This window comes from Hyperoodon ampullatus, assembly GCF_949752795.1.
Source record: "Hyperoodon ampullatus genome assembly, chromosome: 1".
Classification (NCBI taxonomy): domain Eukaryota; kingdom Metazoa; phylum Chordata; class Mammalia; order Artiodactyla; family Ziphiidae; genus Hyperoodon; species Hyperoodon ampullatus.
The window spans coordinates 30,335,409-30,358,046 of record NC_136914.1 but is presented as its reverse complement, the minus strand read 5'-3'; the positions used below and the strand labels follow the sequence as shown (position 1 = coordinate 30,358,046).

The following is a 22,638-nucleotide window of genomic DNA, read 5'->3' as shown; positions in this document are numbered from 1 at the left end:
CATATGTAAAATATATGTACATACAGGGTAAGTTGAAACCAACTGACACTTTCAAATTTGTATTACTTGAAAATTAGGTTAGACATGCACTGAGTTGTAGAGATAGCCTTTTGTGCATCTAAGGATTGTGTCTGGAAAGTTCTCTAAGTAATGGCCAGAGTGAGTTGGCTCAGGTATATATTCTGTAAGTGATTGAAGATTATTGCCATATTCAGAAGCTGCAGGTCCTGACAGATACAGATAATGTCAAACAGTACAATCACTGTTCATATTATTAGTCTTGGAGAAGAATAAGATGACTCTGCAGGTCATCTCACAACGATAAGTTTACTTTTTCTTTTATTTTTCCTTTTTAAGTAGAAAAAAAGAATAGCTAAATATTCCAGAGGAAGCACTGAAAACAAGCATGTCATTATTGAACGTGTAAGTGATTCACCAACATACAGATCTTTGCTCCATCCATTTTTTTCTTTGCAGAGAACACAGTGAGAGTAACTGCATATCTGGACGTCTCGAAAACGTATTTGTTTTCTTTCTCCCTCCACCTACAGAAAGTCTCTGATGACCTCATTTTCCAACAGAATGGGGTTCTGTCTTGTTTTCCTCATGCTGTTCTGAGTTTTCTAATAAACATCTTCTGTGCTGGTGATTTATTCATTTTGTTCAAAACACTGACCTCCTTCTGGACCTTCCAGATATCATATCTTCTTGCTTTTACCACATTTTCCTTTCAGCCTTGAGGAAATAAAAGGTCTCTATCATGTCTGTGATTTCAACCACTAATGGTTTTATTTTCAGAGTTCTGAGATGACTTACACTATAGGATTGACGTTTACAGTGGTGCACATTGATCATAACAGAAATAGCTGTGAGAAATTATTTTTTAATTTGTTTTGGGTATATACTGATATTCCTAGTAAACTGAGTAATACATTTTGAGAGTGTTCAAGCATTTACCTGCTTGATACTAATTAGGTAATACGCATACAGATTTATCATTGACTACTTTGAGAGTGACATTTCAAAAAATTCTCCAGTAATCCATTTCACAGGTATTTATTTAGAATTCTTCCAAGTCATCTTTGTTACAGAATGTTTTTTCTCTAAATTTTTGTGGCTAAAGATAAGGCCTTCAACAGAGCTCATCACAGGAGTTGTGTGAGGCATCATTGCTCAAGATTGACCAAAAATCTATTCTTGGTTTTGAGCCTCCTCCTATATCCTGTTTGCTGAAGAATATGATTTGATCTCTGTACAGAAACAATATTAAAATTTCAAATTAAAATAAACAAGACTTCCTGAGTTTTATAAGTTCTTTAGTAAATATACCAAATGTCAACTGCAGATGGCTTTGTTCTTCATTGTGTTACAATCTCATAAATTCCATCTTTAAAAAGAATTACACTTTTTGGAGAAGTATTAGTCACGGAGTGAGTAGGGTTCTATCTTACTTATAAACCTACTAATTATTCAACATTCCTGTCAAGTAAGTTAATACTAAATTGAAACTGAGAAGCCTAATGAAATACACACTCCAATATACATTGTTTTGAACTAGAAAAAAAATTAACAGAGTAAATGTCTCTAGAGCATTTTCAGAATGGCATGAAAGACTTAATCTCAAACAAACAATCTAGGAGATTTATAATGAAATCTACCAGGGAGAGAGAAAAAAAATAGAGTCTTTAAACCATAGAAGAATTACAATATTCCCAGGGTTCAAGGTCTTGTTCAATCACAAGTTTCAATCAAATCCTAAATGACATAAAAGTTTCCCTTGGAGGAAAGTCCTAGTGAGTTTTCTCTTCTTAGCACTTAGAGAAGATGTGGATTTGTGCAAGCTGTAGAGATGGATGCCCAGATTGAATAAGCAAATAGTCCCATCTATAACTGTCATAACTTAAGGATCTCTGAGAAAACTTCTGCAGATGGCAATCTCATAGGTTCGGTGTTACCTTGAACTGACTTAAGTCATCCAAATATCTTGAACTGAGCTGTCTCCATACCATGTTACACAAGTGGTTGATAAGTGGTAACTCTGTCTCCACAGCACCTAAGGCCACGGGGAAGTTTTCAGCAAACTACAAACTGGGACTTAGCTCAGGGCACTTTTTTCTTTTATGCGGAAACACTATGCCAGATAGAAACTCAGAGAAACATTACTAAGTGCAGTATTTTTTAACAAATATTTATGGAGTGTTAATTAGTGTAACTGCTATAGGAGATGCTATGACAAAGAAAAATTAATCATCCCAAGGGAAAAAGAAAATAGTATTTGTTAATCATGTATTGTGTGCCAGGAACTGTACAAGATCCTGCAATGAACCAAAATAGTGTGAAGTGAGTAATATGTATATTTTAGACATAAGGAAACCCAATCTCAGACTCTTTCATTTTATAATAAGATATCCAATTCAAACTTTTTTAAACAACAAAAAAAATGGAGAGTTCATACAGAGGAAATTCTAAAACCAGCTAATTATAGCTGAAATTTTCTCTACAGTAATATAACAATACCTCATTTTTTCCCCTCAATCTATTGGCTCTGCCATCTCCTGTCTTGGTTTCAGATCTAAGCTTCATGTGGTGTGAAAATTACTACAGTAGCTCTAGATCCTCTAGACAAACTACACAAAAATCAGAAGTATCTTTCTCAAAAGCCCCAGCAAAATGCTTATCATAGGGGTTCTAAGTGGGTCACATGCCCATGTTTGAACTAATGATTGTGGCCAGAGAGAATTCGGGGATCTATTTGTCTAAGCCTTTGTCAGGTATTCCACCATGGCAGATAGTAAATGAAAAAACGTATGCAAAAGTCTGTGTCTAAGAAGAGGGCAGGGTGAACTGTTAGCAGATAAATGAATGTGCTTGGAATCACAGTGTAGTAAGTGTGATTCACTAAATTTGAAACAATGTCCTTACAATTCCAAAGTATGAGTTCTTTTTAAAAAATAATTTTTAATTTTAATTAACTATATATATATATATATATATATATATATATATATATATAGATATAGATATATAGATATATATATTGCACTATAGGAAAATAAAGCAAAATATATCCTCAATTTCCTGTTGGAAGCTTGAATACTGTCTGGCATACAAATAGCTGATGCCTAATACAACTGTATGGAATAAATAAATAAAATATACTAACACTTGATGTGAGGTTGAATGCCCTTAACAAGAAGTAAATTCTGAGGAGAGTGCTATCATTAAATGACAAAGGAATAGAAAAAGTTGCATGAATTAGAGAGTGTTTGAGTTTGGCCAGGAGATTGATACAAATTAAGAGGATCTAAATCAGAGTCAGAAAGAGCACTTTAGACAACATGAATAGTTAGGTGGAAACTGCAAAGTACAGATCTTTCTCAACTTACAGTGGGGTTATGCAGGTAAATAATACAAGTCAAAATACAGTGAATACACCTAACCTACGGAACAGCATACCTTAGCCTAGCCAACCTTAAATGGGCTCAGAACACTTACCTTAGCCTACAGTTGGGCAAAATCATCTAACACAGAACCTATTTTATAATCAAGTGTTGAATATCTCATGTAATTAATTGAATACTATACTGAACATGAAAGTGAGAGTGGTTGTCTGGGTGCAGAATGGTTGTGAGAGTATCGGTTGTTTATCCTCAATAATGGTGGGGTGAACTGGGAGCTTCAGCATCACAAGAGAGGATCCCACTGTGTATCACCAGCCTGGGAAAAGATCCACATTCAAACTATGGTTTCTACTGATTTCCTATCACTTTCACTCCATCTAAAGCCAAAAAATCATAAGTCAAACATTCATAAGTTAGTCTGGATAGGGGTTACTCAGGTTCCCATTGGCTGGACCATAGGATGTCTCAGGATCAGTCTTAGGAGCTAAGCGTCCTCAAGGAGGTGGGTTCAACACAGCCTGGACTTCATCTATATGCAATAGAAACTATGTTAAGTTAGTTTTTTTCTTTCCAATGCAGAGTTGTATCAACACAGCCCTCCTAAAGTTAGGAAAAATAATCCAGTGGTTCCCTGGTGAATGGAAGTATGGAAAAAATAAGAAGTATGGAGAAATAGTAAAGGGTTAGTTGCAGTAGCAAGGTGAGAGGTGAGAGGGATCAACTTAGGGCTGTGTCTAGAGAATGGAGAAGAACAGATTAATAAAGAGACACTACAAGTTAGACAAGAGCAAAGAACAAGAAACGAGTGCAGGGTCTGTTAGGACTGTAGACACACCATATTCTTCTCTGTCCTCTCAGAAATCATTTACCTTTTCTTTTTCATACTCATAACCTAGTTTATTTCCTTGTTTAACAGAACTTACATTTCCTTACTCCATTTAAACATCTAATAAATTAAATGACTTGTATATTTGTTTCTGATCTTTTGAAAAGGTGCACAAAATTTTAATGTAATATATATCAATATCATCATGAATGACTTCAAATTTAGATTAAATCAGTTATGAAAAACAAGTATCTATGTCTAATTTGGTATCTTACAAAAATAAGGACAGACATAAAAGTAATCTTGCAGTGGATCTAAAGGATACTGATAATGGAACTAGTAAAAACATAACATATTTAGCTGGTCTTCTTATTTATCATTTGTTGGTCTTTAAAAATTTATTTTTATTAAATTTTAATTTTATATTGGACTGTAGTTGATTTACAATGTTGTGTTAGTAGAGAATCAAACTAATCTGAATGATATTAAATACTGTGGTCCCAAGGGGCTAAAGAACTAGTTTCCAGACTAAGTCTGTGTGAAGCTCAAGGACAAGTGAAAAATGATGAAAATTCAAAACATCAAGGGGACTCCAATTAAGGAGATTATAACACATTTTTTAAAAGGTGGCTTTGAGAGAAGACTTGAAGGGTTGTTAGGTGAACAAGGAAGAAACCAGACATTTTGCAAATAAATGCAGATTGGCAAGAAATGTGTAGGTCTGTAGTGAGGAGTCATGCTTTGCTGTAGCAGAGGTACACAGAAGCGAGAGACGGGAATGCTTTAAAAGTGACATTAGGATAATTTGTAGAGCACACTAGTTGTTAGGTTTTACCCCGAAAGTGAAAAAAGGACTTGAATACTATAATGTATTGAGCGCTAAGACACTGAATTTAGACAGAACTGAGTTTATAGCTGGTTCCAACACTTATGAGTTAAGTGATTCACCATATGTAGAATAGGGATAAAAATTTATGTAGCTGTTAGTTTTAAATGAGGCAGTGCATAAAAATTCTTAGCTCACTGTCTGATAGAGTGTAAATGCCCAGTGTTTCTTAATTACTATTAGCATATTGTAAAATAACCATAGTAATAAGAACAAAAACTACAACTAAGCGATACAACCTGAAGAGATGTATATGATAAAGCAACTCAGACTTGACTTCAGAAAATCAGACTGTAGCTTCTACATTAAAAAAAAAAAAAAATTATAGGGGAACACTTTAAATGACTATTGTATGTAGGACAATAGGAAAGTTAGACATTACTGATGAAACTGTTATTATGAATAAATGGTAGTGAATTTCTTGCATTTCCAGAAATTTTCTCATACCTGGTCCACTTTCCCTTAACATTCTCATTCCTTTATTTCTTGCTAAAATTTGAACTCTTGATTTATTTCTGTGCATGTCTTAGGAAATCTTCTGGAGTTTATCAAAATAAAAAGAGTGAATATTTTAAAGTTATTTATATTGTAGTCTTACAAGAAAAACTTAAGGTTACTGTTTATATTTCACTTGTATAAATGAATTCCCTGGTGAATTTGAAATTTTAATAACGCATTTATGAATCAGAAGAATAAATACAATTTATTTCCCTCCTGTGAATCCAAATATTACGGTGGTTCGAAAAGTGTTTTCAAGTGCTTTGAAATTTTACAAGATGGTAAAATGGATCGCTTTGAAATTAAATAAGTGGTAGAAGTACCAAAAGGGTTATCAATGTATCTTTTTTTTAAACATATTTATTGGAGTATAATTGCTTTACAATGGTGTGTTTGTTGGAAGGGCACAGATTGGATTCAGGATATAAAAAATGTATTAAATAGGTTAATGTAACTCTAGTTTCATGAGGTCACTGATAATGATGATACCCATAGAGTATATTTCTTAATTCACAGAACATAAAATATTAAATTATAAAAATAATATACATCTCAAATGACTGTTGGAAAATGGTTTATCTTCCACTCTATTTCTATTTATTAAAAAGTCATTTGTGTCCAACAAAATCTCTTTGAATTAGATTTTATTATTTCCCAGTATGAATAAAAATTTGGATGGAAGTAGAAGTTTTTTTATGTCAAAAAATGGCAAGCAAGTTAAGGCTTATGCAAGAAATCAGGAAGGCATATTCAGTCAATATTAAGATACACGTAACTATGATCTATTAAAATATTTCTTTACATCATCTTTCTACATAAACTAATAATTTATATTCAAGCCATTGTCATGTATCAATTAAATGAGTTTGGTCAAGCTTTTTTTTAATTAAAAATTATTCAGGGTTCAAATTACTCTGTGTATTTGATATAAATACAACAAAGTTTTAAAGCAGAATTTAAATAATGTATACTTTAATTAAAAACAAAAGCAATGTTTCTTTTCACTCAAATTGATGAATAATCTTGATTTACATTATTAACGAAAAAAATCTAGGTTATTTTAGGATTTTCTTGGCTTAGTTACATAAATCATCAGCTACTTCCATAGCATATGCAAACCCTGATTCCCTTTTGTTTCAAAGAAACTAAAAGGTATATTTATGTATGCAAAATTACATAAGCATAAAAGAAAGTGACTACATCATGGCAAAAAACGAATTACTATAATTTTACAGTGTTTTTCTTAAAAATCAGTTGTCAATATAGAAAAAAATCTATATATTTCATTATTCCCTCTCCCTTCAAAAAAAAAAAAAAAAAAAGGAAAGAAAGGTAACGTTTCCATAGTATTGGAAAAAAATCAGCTAACCTCAGCCTAAACAAATACAGAGGAGATTTTAAGCATACCTAACCCAACAAATAGTTTTAAGAGTTATTTAAGGCAACTATCATCTTTATTTCCCCTGAAGCTATTTCTATTCATTTTGTGAAGTCTGTATACCCTATATCACACTGGTGTAAACACCGAAGGATAAAACCCTGGCACTGTGATGTCTGTTGCCTAGCATTCTTAATATACTCACGGGATTATGGTGAATATGTCTACTCATGACATGACAGATTAGACTTAATAGGAGATTTCTCCATATATCTACTAATTTGGTAGGTTTTTCCACTACAGTTAAATGTAAAGGCTCTCTGACATCCTTTTCATGTACATCAGTTTTGCTTGAACCATATCTTAAAGAACATTAAAACCTGACATGTTGCTGCATAATCGTTTTTCAAGAGATAGAACACTAACGTAACAAGTGAACATCCTTAATTTGAAGGGGAAAAAAAAAGGAATCCATTTGTCTACTTATTCTTTGATTGACCCACACTAATCAATTTCTTTTTCCTACATGGGTAGCCATAGTGAGGCTACAGCTACAGATTTACAACTAAGTTAAAATGGTACAAAATATTAACTCAGGCGGATTCACAAGGAATAGTTTTTACAACCTCAAATCGCTGTAAAGACAGAGAATATCAGTGTCCCTAATGCTGTCCATCTAAAGAACCCTCACAACTATCACTAATTTTACATTTAAAATATCTTTGCTAGGGACTTCCCTGGCAGTCCAGTGGTTAAGACTCCATGCTTCCACTGCAGAGGGTGCAGGTTCAATCCCTGGTTGGAGAACTAAGATCCCACATGCCACGCAGCGGAGCCAAAAAGAAAAAATAAAGTAAAATTTATTAACTTGTTTATATGGTAAGAAAAAAAGAAAAGAATAGATGTATATATGAAATGAGCATTTTAACCACATTCACAGAAACTTTCTGAAATGTTCTACTGACTTCTATCATTAATTTACACATGTGTTCTCAAAGATAAAATTATTTATTTAATAGCATTGCTTTGTAGAGCTACAGTGGGAGTCTTTCATTCAAAAGGGAGGTTTATTTGGTATGATACTTGTATTTAAAATTTAAACATTTTAATAAAACATTTCTTCAAGAAAAATTCATGAATTCATAAAATTAAATGCTATGGTAAAAAATATCTTCTTCCTCCAACAGAAAAATAATATATCCACTTGAAAATAGAGAGAATTGGAAAGCTCAATATGCATTATTGTTATCTATACACATTTTATGAGAACTAATATTGCTTTATTTGCTTGGTTCAAAATATCGCAGTGTAATCTATTGCATATACATATGAAATAGGTCCTGGCAATGTGCACATTAGATTCACATAAGAAATTCTTTAAGTTCTCAGGATGAGCTCTGCCCCCCTCTTGTGAAGTAGTGCATTGTATAATAACTGTTGATGTATTTCTTCATGCAACTTAATTGTTATCTTAGTCTGTTTTTACTACTAAACAGAAAAAACCCAAGTAACTTAGGCGGTTATACTGTTTACTCGTTTAGGGTAAAATAAGTTTGATTTACCATTTCCATCAAAATCCCAAATCATATGTGACAGAGCGGAAAAAAGTACGTGGAAATGTGCTATGTATACACCACAGCTGTCTCCTAAGGAGAAGGCTGCCCTGTGTTTTACTGAACACTTTGGTGAGTTAGCTTAAGGACCTCTGAGGGCAGAAGCAAGAACTATTTTACTTTGCATAATAAAACTCAGGAGGCAGATCTGCAATGTAGAGTGTTTCTAAATTACATGTTATTAGTGCTTCATTGATTTCTTCAGTGAGAAATGCCATAGAATGAATCTAGTTAGAGGCTTTTATTAAATCCTAGAGCTTGGAGTCTACTAATAATACCTGTACAAACTTTTTATTTCTTAAAAATAATGAAATCCTTATATTTCAAACACAGCTTGTTTTTAAATCCACCCTTATTTCCCATACAACAAAAATATTACATAGCTAATATGGGATAGTAATCTGACCAAGTGAACATTCTGTCAAAAGAGGGGCTAGCATACTTGATTCATCCACTTTGGGCTCTTCCCTTACTAGGCTCACATAGAACCTGTTAATACTGGGCAGAGACCAAGTGGGGAATCAGACGAGATTCTTTAACTCAAGAAATAATGAAGATAACAAACTGAACACACACACACAACACTAGGCTACAAGCAGTCGGTGATTTTCTGTCTAAGCATTTTACACTCCATGTGTGGTCTGTACCAATATGCTAAAGAAGGTGGGAAGTATTGCTTAAGATAAAAGCAAATCCAGTAACCATAATGAAAAAAGAAGAATGGCATGGACAGGTCAAAGCTTGAAAAGCATAATGTGTTTACTTCTTTAGAAATAAGATGAAGAAAGTTAGCACGTGTTATGTAGAAGAAGCTTTGCATCCTTGTAAGAATGCTGGAGGGTTTGCCAACGATGAATTGCATATGCGTGTGCATCCACACTCTTAAAAGTATATAATTTCTTTAAAAAACAATCTATGACTGTCTTGTTTTTTAAGATAGTGCACTAGGCTCTGAGAATTTAGGGAACTGAGAGGTCCTGACAGTCTAGAGTTTGTGTTTTCGTAGAGTGGAGAGGGAAGGAAGAAGCTCAAAGAAACTGGAAAAGCGAAGGTCATGGTTTCAGGATTTATAAGTGCTTCAGATATTCACTATTTAAGAGCATAGCTAGAGAGAAAAAGTTGCAACTCCTGGGATATTTAAACCCTATTTGTTTGTTAGTTTATTTCTCTGTGGGAGGAATTAGCATATAAGCATGAAGGGAGCAAAAAAATAATTGAACCTCACTGAACTGTGACTTTGCCAGATCTTTATCTAGGAACCGTATTTGGAAACAATTTTTTTTTTTGAAACAATTTTAATTGCTGCTCATCACCCTGATAATATACTTTTCCTAAAAATACGTGAAACAACTCATATTTTCAATTTCTGATGTGTTTGGGCTTCACTGTAACCAGATAATTTTAGTGCTCCATCCACCTGGCCTGTCCATGAATCAAGTCACTAGTGTAGAATTGTCTTGATATATGGCCAGCCATATATGTAATTTTGCTTGAACAGATTTGATAAATTATGAGGGAGAATGATATACTTTACTAACTTTCACTTTCACGGAATGTTTATTTTTTCCCTTAGAGAAGCTTTAAGGAAAAATATATCAAACCCAATCCCCTCTTAATCATTTTCTTGCTATAACTTATAAAGAAAAATGAGTGCTAGAGACCTCTCTCCAGACTACCATGGTGCCCGCTACATGTTATTTCCTCTTTCTTCACCCCTTGAGTGGCAACATAGCCATTGGCTGTGCAGGGCTTATGGCAGATCTGACCCTGGATAATCCCTTAGCCACTTATTGCCATATTTGATTGCATTCACTCATTGACTTTTTTTTTTTTTTTTTTTTTTTTTTTTTTTTGTGGTATGCGGGCCTCTCACTGTTGTGGCCTCTCCCGTTGCGGAGCACAGGCTCCGGATGCGCAGGCTCAGCAGCCATGGCTCACGGGCCCAGCCGCTCCGCGGCATATGGGATCCTCCCAGACCGGGGCACGAACCCGTATCCCCTGCATCGGCAGGCGGACTCTCAACCACTGCGCCACCAGGGAGGCCCCACTCATTGACTTTTGAGGGTCCTAAAAGAGTGACTCCAGTTACCACCTTCGTCTTTTCCAGCCCACCCACATTGAAGAACAACACTGATATCCACTTTCCATAAGATTCCTGAACTATCCAATCTGACACATTCACTGGAACCACCTTCACCTCAGGGTATGTGCTAGGGAAGAGAGGAGTATATCAGGAAGAAACTCTTGGAACATTATTTGTTTGCTTATTTGTTTGTCTTGGTTAGCAAGTCAAGCTCAGAAGAAGTCAGAGCGTGGAAACGGACATTTTCAGATTTTTATAGAAGTGCCTGTTGCATTCAAGGTCTCCCTGTCACTGTGATTTACAGATACACTCTATTCATCTTATTGTTTATCATGTAATCATTGATTGAAACACACACACGCACACTGTTCCAACTATAACTATTAATTTTAAGACACTATACAGTCAACCAATCACCCCTAAAGAAAAATGACAATAATAAAAATATCATTTTCCCAGCTGCTCCATTTTCCTCTCAAGAAAAAGGAGTACTTTAAAGGTAGATTTCTAGAGAAATGTAACCCAAAGGAACAGGAGAAGTAGTTTGAAATTCTAGACAGTAAGATCAAATGTGGTGTCAGGGGTGATTTCAAGGGTAGGCAAGCCTTTCAAAACATCTCGGATAGCTATAATGTTACCTAAGTTGCCATCTTCCTTTTCTATATATAGAACTAATCCTGGGGTAGGTACGTAAATCAGAAATGATTACCTTCTTGTATTTACTATAAGCATCCTCTGTGCCAAGTTACACTGACCTACTTGAACTGGATGAGATTAAACTCCAGTTGCACTCCAATTTGAGAGTGGGCAAGAGATGGGAGAGGTGTGATTTACAGATGCTACGAGGGTCAGACTGTAAATACATCTTTTTACATCAACTGACACCTGTTTTCAATTGTATCAAAGGTATTGTTTTAGTCAGTGAAAATTTTAAAGAATTTTTATTTACAGCCCTAACTAGCCCAAATGTTAGCTGTGCCCTTGTATTTAGGTAAAAATATCTTGACAGTAATATTTTTTTTACCTTCCAGCTATTTTTATTCATGACAACTCGAAACCTCTAAGAAAGACTTCTGCTAACTTTTGGATTTGTTGTTGTATTACTTTGTGGCCTTCTTAGGGTCTTGCACAAAGCTTTGTCAAATCTCCCTGCTCTGAACCACACTGCCTCCTTCTAGTTCTCGCTTTCGTCCCCCCTACTACCAAAAGTAAACCATTTGTGGGAGAATTATCTAAGATTTTTTGAGGGAGATCCAGTGGAATTGTTTCTTCACTCATTGCTTGACTACCTGCTACCCATGTTTCTCTTCCTATTCTGTGGATTTTCCTCACCACTCCAATCTTCATACAGAAATGTTTAAAAAATATGGTAACATGATAAATTACTGCCAAACCTATTGTTTTTCACTTCTTATAGGCAAATTCTAGCAGCACCTGCACAGAAAGTTGTAATCTTTACGTATATTACAAGAAACTGACATTTAAATTTTTCTCTCTTCAAAATGGTGTCAAAAATAAAACACAATCAATTATGTAGATGTCCGTTCCTTTTGAGATTAGATCTTTAACCCAACCATTGTAACACAACCATTTTTCTGAAAAAAATAAACTTATTTTTAAATTATTTTTAAATTTCTGGCTAATTAAAAAATTGATAACAAAAATCATTAAATTCCCATGCACTGGCCATATCATAAAAATTTTAAGAGTAGTAGAACTATAATATTAGTCAAATATATCTATGTACATGTAATGATATAATAACTTAATTCTTTGGATTCAAATTATGAGTAAAATAATGAAACATGTTGCTTTACATTTGTAGAGCACTTTTGATTAAAAAGATAATGAATTATTTCAATTTCTATGACATTAAATAGATATAATTGACTCTTCTAAGAATTACACATGCATTTTTATTTTTAATAGTCTCTTTTAATCTTACCTATCTGGATATTTTTGTACATAGAAGAAGATAAAATTATAAATTAAAATTCTTCTTATAAGAAATTTATATTTCTCAGGTCATTATAAAACACTCCTTTTGTAATGCATAATCTCTTCAACTTTAGAACTATGATTCATGGTTCATTAATGACTTGTTGAAATTTAAGATTTTTTCAAGAAAATTTTCTATTAACTGCCAGTCTGAAAAATGTCTGTTTAGTATACATTGCCAGTTAACTGAATGCACAATGAGTTATTAATGTGAAAAATACATCATTTATTACATATTTAATGACCTATTTTAGTTAAAAAAAGTAAGATATAAAATGTTTTATTCTTAAAAGCAAAAAGGCATATAATTTACAGTGATTTAAATCAATGTATTTCAATAAGCATCAGAAAACCATTTGTGTTATTAACTAAATTTCAAGTAATTTATATTTCCTCTAAATATTTAGGGGGTGGATTAGCCAACTCACACTCAGATGTATTAAAACTATCTAATATGGAGTTTTAATAACCTTCTAAAAATGAGTCAATAAGTAATAATCAGTCCCTTTCAGAAGCTCTGGAACTATGGGGGAGACAGGAGTGTAATATACCCTCTCTCATCTTCCAGGAAGTTTAGTTTAGTTAAACTAAACTGTATTCACAGATGGAGCTAATAGACAACAGGTTTAAAGAATGGTTGCATGCTGGTCTCAAGTTTTTCTGCACCATCTCCTGGGCAAGCGGTCATATTCAAGAAAGAGACAAGGACGCCAGCTTGGTTCATTAGCCAGAGCTCAACACTTTAGAGACCATTTTGATTTAGATCAAACATATGTTGCATTGGTGTGTCTGGTTGAGCTCAGCCTAGGGCTCAAGTAATCTTCTGTTGTCTAAAGAGAAGGAATGTGTAAATATCAATAAAACCCAAAGAAGTTATTTTCATTAATAAGCTCTTATGCTATAGTATAAAATAGAAATAATGGTATGTGTCCTGGACTGTGTCACGCGGAACGGGATGGAATTCAGCTGAGGAGCTGAATGAATGGGTGGTACCAGGCCATCATTCTCAGGCATTTTTAAAGTGAAAATTAATCTCCTGAAATTCAAATTCCTCAGGACACTCAGAAAGGTACCTACATTAGGCTCTGAAGAATTTCTACAGTGCTGAGAACTTCAAACTGTCTTAAAAAGTGAAAAAAATGATTCACATTATTTTTAAATAATGATTTAAAAATAAAATCCAAATAATGATTGATTCGTTTTTTAAGCTACAAGTTTATCTTTTAGTATAGATATGAAGTAATTGTTTCTCTTAAATTCTTCAGTTTTGATTTACATTACAGACTAAACAAACCTGAAAATTATAGATAACAGAAAAAAAAAAGAAACCAAGCAGAGAAAAAAAAAAACTTTTAGCAAAACTGTAGCTAATTGCAGGGTAGCCCTTTCTCCAGTGTAGATTATGAGTAGTTTCGACACTACTATTATGGTCAGCTTAATTTTCAAACGTTATGTTACTGCAGTCCCTAGAAAGAAGTGAAGTAAGCTGGCTTAAGTCACATTTACCAATGGCAAATGGTGCTGCTGGGGCATTCAGGCTGAGATCTGCCTGACAGGAGATATAAGTCCTTCTTCCTATTTACTGCTGCCACACACACCATTCCTGTGTGCTTGATGCCGTGCAGGCAGCCTGTCAAATCTTGTGTTAGATGCTGAGAAATCAGGTACATAAGAAATACCTTCTTCCCTCAATGCTATGTAGCCTGGTTTAGGAAAGTGTGTAACACTTCCTTCTTTATTTCCATTCTTGTGAGAAATATGAATTAAGTGCCTACCAGTTTTGAGGCACTAAGTATATAAAATCCTGATGCATGTCCAGAAGGTTTTCAGACACAGGAGATATAAATTATTTGAAATGAGAGAGTAGCAACTGTATAAATTATTTGAGATGACAGAGTAGCAATCTGAGAGAAATGCAGATTAATGTGATGAGGGGTCAGAGGAAGAAAACTAATATTAATTAAATGCATATTATGTGTCAGACCTTCTGCCTGGCCTGGAATATACACTCAACACAATAGTCAGAAAATAGTCTCAAATTCTGTTCAAGACAATTCTTAAAGAGAGCAATCTCAGGACACAAGCCACATTTAGGTAGGAAAAAATGTTCCATGAATTGGTAAGAGAAAAGACCATATCTATCCTTCAGGTTTTCCTGATGTGGAAAAGATCCCCATTATGTTAAAAATACTTTTCACATTTAACAGTTTAGTTTTCGAAACGCATGCTAATTTTTACTCTTACTTTTCACTTTAGCAGTAGGGATAATTACTGTGAGATGTAATAGGAATTATGATGATCATTCACATTCATTAAAATGGAACTCTATATGCTGGTAGAATTGCTATAATTTAATATAGAATTCTGACAAGTATTGGCAAAACACCTATGCATTTGACTATATATCCCTAAAAGAAATAAAGACATTTAAAAATATCCTCAAGCATACTTTTCAGTGTTTCTCACAATATATATAAATAACTGAAATAAAATTTTGCCTTACATGTGTTCAAATTATTTGCATGTTCCTCTAATTATTATTAGCTCCAACTTCAGCTCTGTAGTAATCATTTCGACCCTCAAGAGATGTTATGTTCTGACAGCATATTATACAATACATACAAGCCCAGAATCACACATGGTATTCACTGTATCCAGACAAAGTTAAACTCCTGCCTCTAGTAGCAAATTTACCCTAATGATCCAATTTACCTGTTATAGGGGAAAAGAAATACCTCAAATGGTATACTATTAACCATATGTGTCATAGATATAGGAATTTTGACCCAAATAATTGTGTTAATAGTGCATTTAAAAAAAATAAGCAAAGTTGATAATAGTATATTAAATACAGTAATAGGGAATAGGAGAATGAGATAAATAAAAGCAAATGTTACATATTAAATTATTTATCAATAATAATTTATCAGTAACTTGAAAATAACAAAAAGATATTTATTAAACATAACACTCAATGCCAATTAAATAAAATTTTATCCTCAACATATAAGTAAAAGAACAATATATATATATTTTTAGATATTACCTCAAGAGGAGCCATTTTCAGTTTCTCTGCTGATTTCTTCAGTCTCTTAACTATTATAGTGCTTGCACTCAGACCTAAAGATTATTACTTTAATGCAAATGCAAATACTTTTCAAATATGCTGCATTTTCAATAAGTTCTACTTATTTTCCATAAAAACATTGTGACAGTATATTATAATTTTTAATCACTTTATCACTGAGCACGTAATAGGTGTTCTGAAAATAATAATTAATTGCTTGACAAATATATTAAACTCTTTGAAAACATATACTTGGCTGTCCAAAGAACAGTTTCTATATCATATCTTGACTGTGAGCCCCGACTCTAATTTATGAATCTCCTTTTTATTTTTGCAAGTTGAATTTTTCACTCTTTCAGAATTCTTACGACTCCAACTTTTAGACAAGAAAAATTTCACGTTAATTCAAGAGAAACAAATATACACAAGAACCAAATAATGGCTCATATAACATATCTGAAGCAGTTTCCTCCCCTCCAAATTCCCTTGAAATAGAGAATAAAATATTAGTTTGGTTCAGATTCACTAACATTGCTAAGCAATACTTTAAATACTTCAATAAAGTATCAAGAGACACAGTATTAGAAATTGTGAATATCCAAAGTCTCCCCCGTTAAATATTTAAACCACTTCTGTGAACCTTTAGAGTGATGCCATTAGGAGTTATTACTTTTTTACCTCTTGTGAACACATAGAGAGATATAACACACACACACATTTTCTCAAAGTGCAGACCTCACACATTTCATTTCAACGTACTATACTCCCTGATACAATGCTATATTCATTTCTATATGGGCAAAACAATACAAGAATGTTCTTATAATATGTTGAATAGATGTTGATGCGAGTGGCCTGCTTCTCTGAAAGGAACTCAGGCTAAGTTCGAACATTAGCATTTTGCAAAAAGCTAATCCAAAGACCTTAAGAGCAATTTGCCAAAATATTAACCGTAAGATTGATTTAAAAATGCAAGCATACCTTTATAGATTCACTTCTCAATTACACATAAAAGGGAAGAGAAGACAGGAAATTCATCACTAATGTTGCTCAATAAAAGTTCATCAAGCAGACGAGACAGAGCTACAGTACAATTTTGTGTATATTTGTGGTATAACTGAATTTTTCTTTTGGCGATTTCCTGTGGCTTTCTACCAAGATTAGAGAGAAATGTACAAGTCAATGCTCGTCTGAGCACTCACCTCACGTGGGTGATGAGGAGGGTGGCGGTGGGGATGAAGAAGTCATCAGCTCGGTCGAACTGCTTTCCCACAGGCTGGGTGTGGATGGTGTGATGTGGCGCATCCCCGCTGGCCAGGGTTATCACCTAAACACAACACCACATTTAGATCTTGGCCGTGCAGGCCCTTAATGGGATCAGAGATGAAATAAATCTCTGGCGGTTGTTTGCACAGGCTCTTTGTTTTCAACCTCAAAATTAGTACATTGTTAAGCACATTGCAATTCTGCGTTTGCTTATTTTCAGTGTAAAAGTTTCTAAAAGAAAAAAATGGGAAACATCTTTTTCTTGAACAATTTCTGCCTAAAAGATAAAATAAATATACATATAGGTAACTTCTGCATTATAAAAATGTTATTGCTATAATAAGAAATATGAAATCAAGCGTACACATGACATAAATGAGATGCTGGCTTTCTTTTCTTTCTTCCTTCTTCCCTCCCTCTCTTTCTCTCTCTCCCCCTTCCTTCCTTCTTTCCTTCCGTCCTTCCATCCATCCTTCACAACTTGATTGAGGAATAAATGATATATTAAAAAAAAAACCTCCCCCTCCTATACAAAAGAGTTGTAAACATAGGACAGAAAACTCTAAAATATATCATTTGAAGTACTTTTGCTCTTAGAAATCTTAGAATAGATTACATATTTTAAAAATTTCCCTTTTATAAATTGAAAATGATAAATTTGAGTAAGTTTTAATCAAAGAGGTCTCTTCTAACTATTGGTCATTAATTGGTTTTTAAAACTTTCATAGTTCATTAAAGAAGAGATCACTACATTTAAGCTCTTTTATCCCTTATATCCCATTTTGCATGAAATTCTATCAGTTCTTTCTTCTGATTTCTCATACCTTCACAGCTGTCCTATTGTCCCTGCTGCACAGCCACTGTGCTGTGTTAGCTTTTTAAAGTATTTTCCTGCCTTTATTTTACCCCTTTTAAATCCTTTCTACATATGGGCACCAAATCAAACTTCTTAAACTTTTGACTGCCTAAGTTAAATAGACTTTCTTCCCTCAAAATGGAGTGTCTTCCTTTGGTTTTTAGGACAGGAGGAGATAGCATTTTTAGTTTTAGATTTTTTTTACCCTAAAAGGTTAATTTTTGTTAATTGCAATAAGCATAATTTCGTTGAGTTACATTGGGAATTGCCAAGTTCAATAAAATAGAGTAATTATTATAATAGTCAAGAAAGGCTCAGTCATGTTACAGTCACAAACCAAAACAAAGCAGAAACAAATCATTACTTCTTTACTACTTACTTCTTTACTTTTTAATAATAAAGACATTTGTTTCATACCTCTTACTTTCCTAGAAGGCTTTGGCAGGATATCTATTGTTTTTAGTGTTTTTAATTCCATTTTCCATGAGGAAAGAGCAGCTAACTACCTTGAATGTTTCCATTCATGAAAGACCTCTTTTGTCAAAACTAATCATATGGCCTCACCCAACCAAAAGAAGCCCCCCACCCACCATGTGCCCAGCGGAAGAGAGAACCAAAGTATGTGATAATGCTTTAAAGACACGCTACCTATTTTATTAATGAGTAACAGTGAGAAAGTCCTCACTGGATTTTAGCCATTCATAATTATGCCTATAAGACTTTAATAAAACTCACCAGGGGTAATAACAATGGAACTCCCCAAATTTTCTTCCCTTTAGATTGTATAGAGGTACATAATTCTCAAGCTGCATGTACATGTATTTGAAATTAATAATAATACTTAGACTGATGGCAGCAATAATAATACTTATTGAGAGCTTGCTATGGGCCAGGGAACACACTATAATGTGTGCATTGCATCCCAAACTTACTGATGCAAAAATATTTCACGCCACTGAAGGCAGATTAACTGGACCTCTCTTCCGTGCTTGGCACCGTCCTAGGTTGTAAAAAATACAAAGCCACTTCCCCAGTTCCCTTCAGTTTGGACTTTGATGGGTTGAGGTCCTTCTTGCTGCTGGAATTGAGCAGGGAGTGGTGAATTGCCAGGTTTGGGACTGAGCTCACTGAAGGACACAGATTGATCTGTGATGCACCTCAGTCAATAAGCCCAATCTTGCAACAATTCTGAACTCATTTCTAACAGCATCCTGCTGCTGGCCTGTCATTATGTGATGCCTGCTGCAAACCCAGAGCTACCACCTCCCACTGTCACCCCATCTGGCTGGGTCCTACTTCCTGGCCAATGGAAGAACACAAGGACTTTATTCCAAGATGCATCCTGGGGATATTTTCTTCTCTAATTGTTGTGCATTTACAAGACATTACATACAGGTTGCAAAACTGTGCAGATGACAGACTAATGAGTTTTAGATTTTTACAGAATTTCTTAAGCTTTCATAAGATATAAGTGCCCTTTATAAAGAAAAACATAACTATAGGCATAATTATGAATGGCTAAAAACATACTATAATTAATTAATTATAATTAATTATAAATGTCACAGAGAATAATACATATTGCTTTCATAATCGGCAAAGATGTACAGATTTAATTATACTCAACAGGAAAACACAAAGGAGGGCTTTCAGATCCTTGATAAAATGTTTTGCACCTTCAAGGGTAAGAGGGTCCCATTATAAAATATAACACAGTAGGGCTAAAAAGTTTCTCCTAGCCCTCAAGACCTGGTATCAATTTCTCTTTCCAGTCTAATCTTTCACCATCATGGCACAGGGACACTCTAGCAAAAATGAGAACTTGACCATGTTTTTGGTTTCAATTCAATTTCTCCAGAGGAAAATCTGTTCCCCTTTCAAACAAATCTCAAATCCCATTTCTTTCGAAGATATTTTCTGGTAATCCTGTTGGGAGACAATTATCCATAAATATCTTGACGTTTCCGCAGAGTCAAGTCTTTCTGAGCAAAAAAAAACACGCCACCTTGGTTAAAGGATGATGGTGCAGCAAAAATGCCTTTGGAAGCTAGAGATAGAGTATTTCTCCTGAGAGATTTAGAGACTTAATTCCTCTGAGCCAGTTACTGAGGTGCCAGGGTACTGACCTTCCCCTCCTCTCCCTGGAGAAGATTTTCATGCTTTCCAGACTAATAATCTCTTCTCTCTCACATGAGATGGTGGGTTGAGGTGCCAGCAGCCTAAAATAACTTAGAGACACATGATTCCAGGCTCCTCCTGCAGTAGGACTGTGCCGGTCATAAAGGGTGACACTAGCCTCACCACATCACCCCACAGGGGTTGGGGTCAGAGAATAAATACTAACAGGCTGCCTGGGTAAGAAACGGTCTGTTCTCTGATCCAGAAACCCTGTGTTTCCTGTCAGTCTGTCTATCATCTATGATCTATCTATCTATCTATCTATCACCTATTTATCATCTATCCATCTTATACATACATAAATACCCACACACACACTCTTCATGTAAATAAGTCTTGTTGTATGTCGTATTTTAATAGTAATTCTCAGTTCTTACATTTTATTTTATATTTTCAGTTGTGAAAGTAACCTTTCACTTCCACCCACCAAGTATTTAAAAAATTCACTAAATCTTATTAGCATAATTTTTATTAGACATTCAGAGAAAAAGAACCTGTTTTTAGATGGCTGGACAATGTGTGGGAAATTTCTCATCAACTCTACAGATAGTCACTGTCAAAATGTGTATATATGTATATATACCTCTATCTGTCAATTTCTCATGTAAAAAATTTCAAAACATAAGCCAATTTCACAAAAATGACAGTACATATTCCCAATTAGAAATGAACCTGCACTCAGATAGTAAAGTACTATGTGTTTGGAGAATACTGGGGACCTGCTTTGAGACTCTGTCTAACTCTCCTGGTCTCTTTCTCACAGGGCCCACCTTCCAGGCCCCATTTAAAAGAGATGGAAACAAGGAAATTCTCATGAAAATTCGAGGGAGGTAGGAAACGTAAATCATAATATTTTTTTCTTAATGGCTTTAGCTTTGTCATCGTAGGTTATTCTTTTTGAATATAAATCTAATGTTTGGAATGTCTGAACTAAAATATTTTCCAAGAAAAAAAGTACTTGAGAATCAATATTTTTTTCCCTTACTGTGAAGATCTAGGTGGGAGAATATCATTGTTAAATGGTTATGTGTCCAATTAGATACTGAAAGGTTTAAAGACCATTATTTTCTCTAATATACTGAAATGTACTTACCTGTAATGTTGGAGAAGTCTTTTCCATGGTACCCCAGCTTAGCACCCAGACCTGATCATGTGATTTGTCGTAGTGTAGTTTAACAGGGATGGGGTCTGTGCTTACTGCCTGTAATAGAAAGAAGTTGAAAAAGTTTTCAGACGGAAATATTAGTTTAAAACTAGGCCAAAAATTATAGAAAAATCCAAGAGTTTAGATGTCAGATTAAAAAGGTATGTAGCCAATTATCTAATTTTCTAAACCTTTATTTGATTAATTTGGAAATATGATACTTTACTCAAATATATTTTTGCACAATTTTATATAGTCTTACATTCATTCATTACCTAAGCAAATTGTGTTTAATGGAGAAGCTATTTAGAAACTCAAGATATAAATGATTAATATGTGCATTTTAATCAACTGTTGAGTACAGGTAAGAACTATATTTATACTGTTAGATTTTTCTATCCCACTGCTGGTTATGGGATTTGACCATTTATAATGCTAAAATGCCAACAATCTGATATATGGTTGTAACTCTAATAACAGATTACCTAATTTAGTTTCCTTAATGAGAAGTCTAAAGCCACAGAAAAAGAAGCAATTTTTTGTATCATACTTGATATGGTAAATGTATTTTTCTGCTAATATTTATAATATCTAGCATTTACTGAAAACAAAACTTCCAAAACGCACATTGCTGCCAGAAAGTTATTTCACTCACGTTAATTCCAAGCTATTTATACCATAAGCTAATACCTTTTTGAAGTAATTTCCTGTAATATTAACAGTTGCACATTTTCTAATTTAATAACATAGAACAAATTGTTTTCAATAAAACAACCTTTATCCAATATTGAAAACATTTCTTTCCAAGCTCTATTGAATATCCTTAGAGAATTTCCCAAGTCCTAGTTTATAATGTAATTCTCTTCTCAGTGGATTAAATGTAAACTATAGTTGTAGTTGAATATATAGAGATTCATATTTTAACTAACACTTTGGCAATTTAGTCTTACTAAAGTATTTCTTTTCTGAAATCTTGCCCTATATTTTATCTATTTAAAATTCTCAATATTCTTGGATTAGAATTAATTACTGCATTTCTGAAAAGACCTATTTAAGCATTTCTGTATTAGTGTCCTCACCCCTTTCTTTCTGGCTAACAGAGCCACGATAACATTTTGGGTTCAGGTGGGCAGTGATATTCTCAGGGAAGGTAGCCCACCTGAGGACCAGCAGAGATTTAAGCCAATGACTAATCTTGTTCCCTTTTGACAAGTGTGAAATTTCCCAGACTCTCTAGAGGTGAGGGATAGTCACACGGCATATCCTAGTTTACACATTGTGAAGATTAAGGTGATGAATAATTTCTGAGAGTGAAGCATTTCCATCGAAAGAGACAATAGCAGTAGGAGACCTCCACGCACCACACTTTCTCCTTCTTCCTGGTTTGAATGCTGTCAGATGAGGATATTAAGCCTCAATTTCTAAAGCCATTTTGAGGTCATGA

At 34.1% G+C, this 22,638-nt stretch overlaps 1 protein-coding gene across 3 annotated transcripts in view; it reads right to left on the bottom strand.

The window, feature by feature from the left end:
• Positions 1-22,638, bottom strand: part of FSTL5 (follistatin like 5) — a gene marked incomplete at both ends in the record, with an annotated part of 543,379 nt that overhangs the window by 21,566 nt on the left and 499,175 nt on the right. For all 3 annotated transcript variants that reach the window (XM_079698612.1, XM_079698613.1, XM_079698614.1), the window contains 2 exons: positions 16,953-17,077; positions 21,144-21,251. In XM_079698612.1, coding sequence (XP_079554738.1) covers positions 16,953-17,077; positions 21,144-21,251 — 233 coding nt within the window. The remainder of the gene's footprint in view (positions 1-16,952; positions 17,078-21,143; positions 21,252-22,638) is intronic.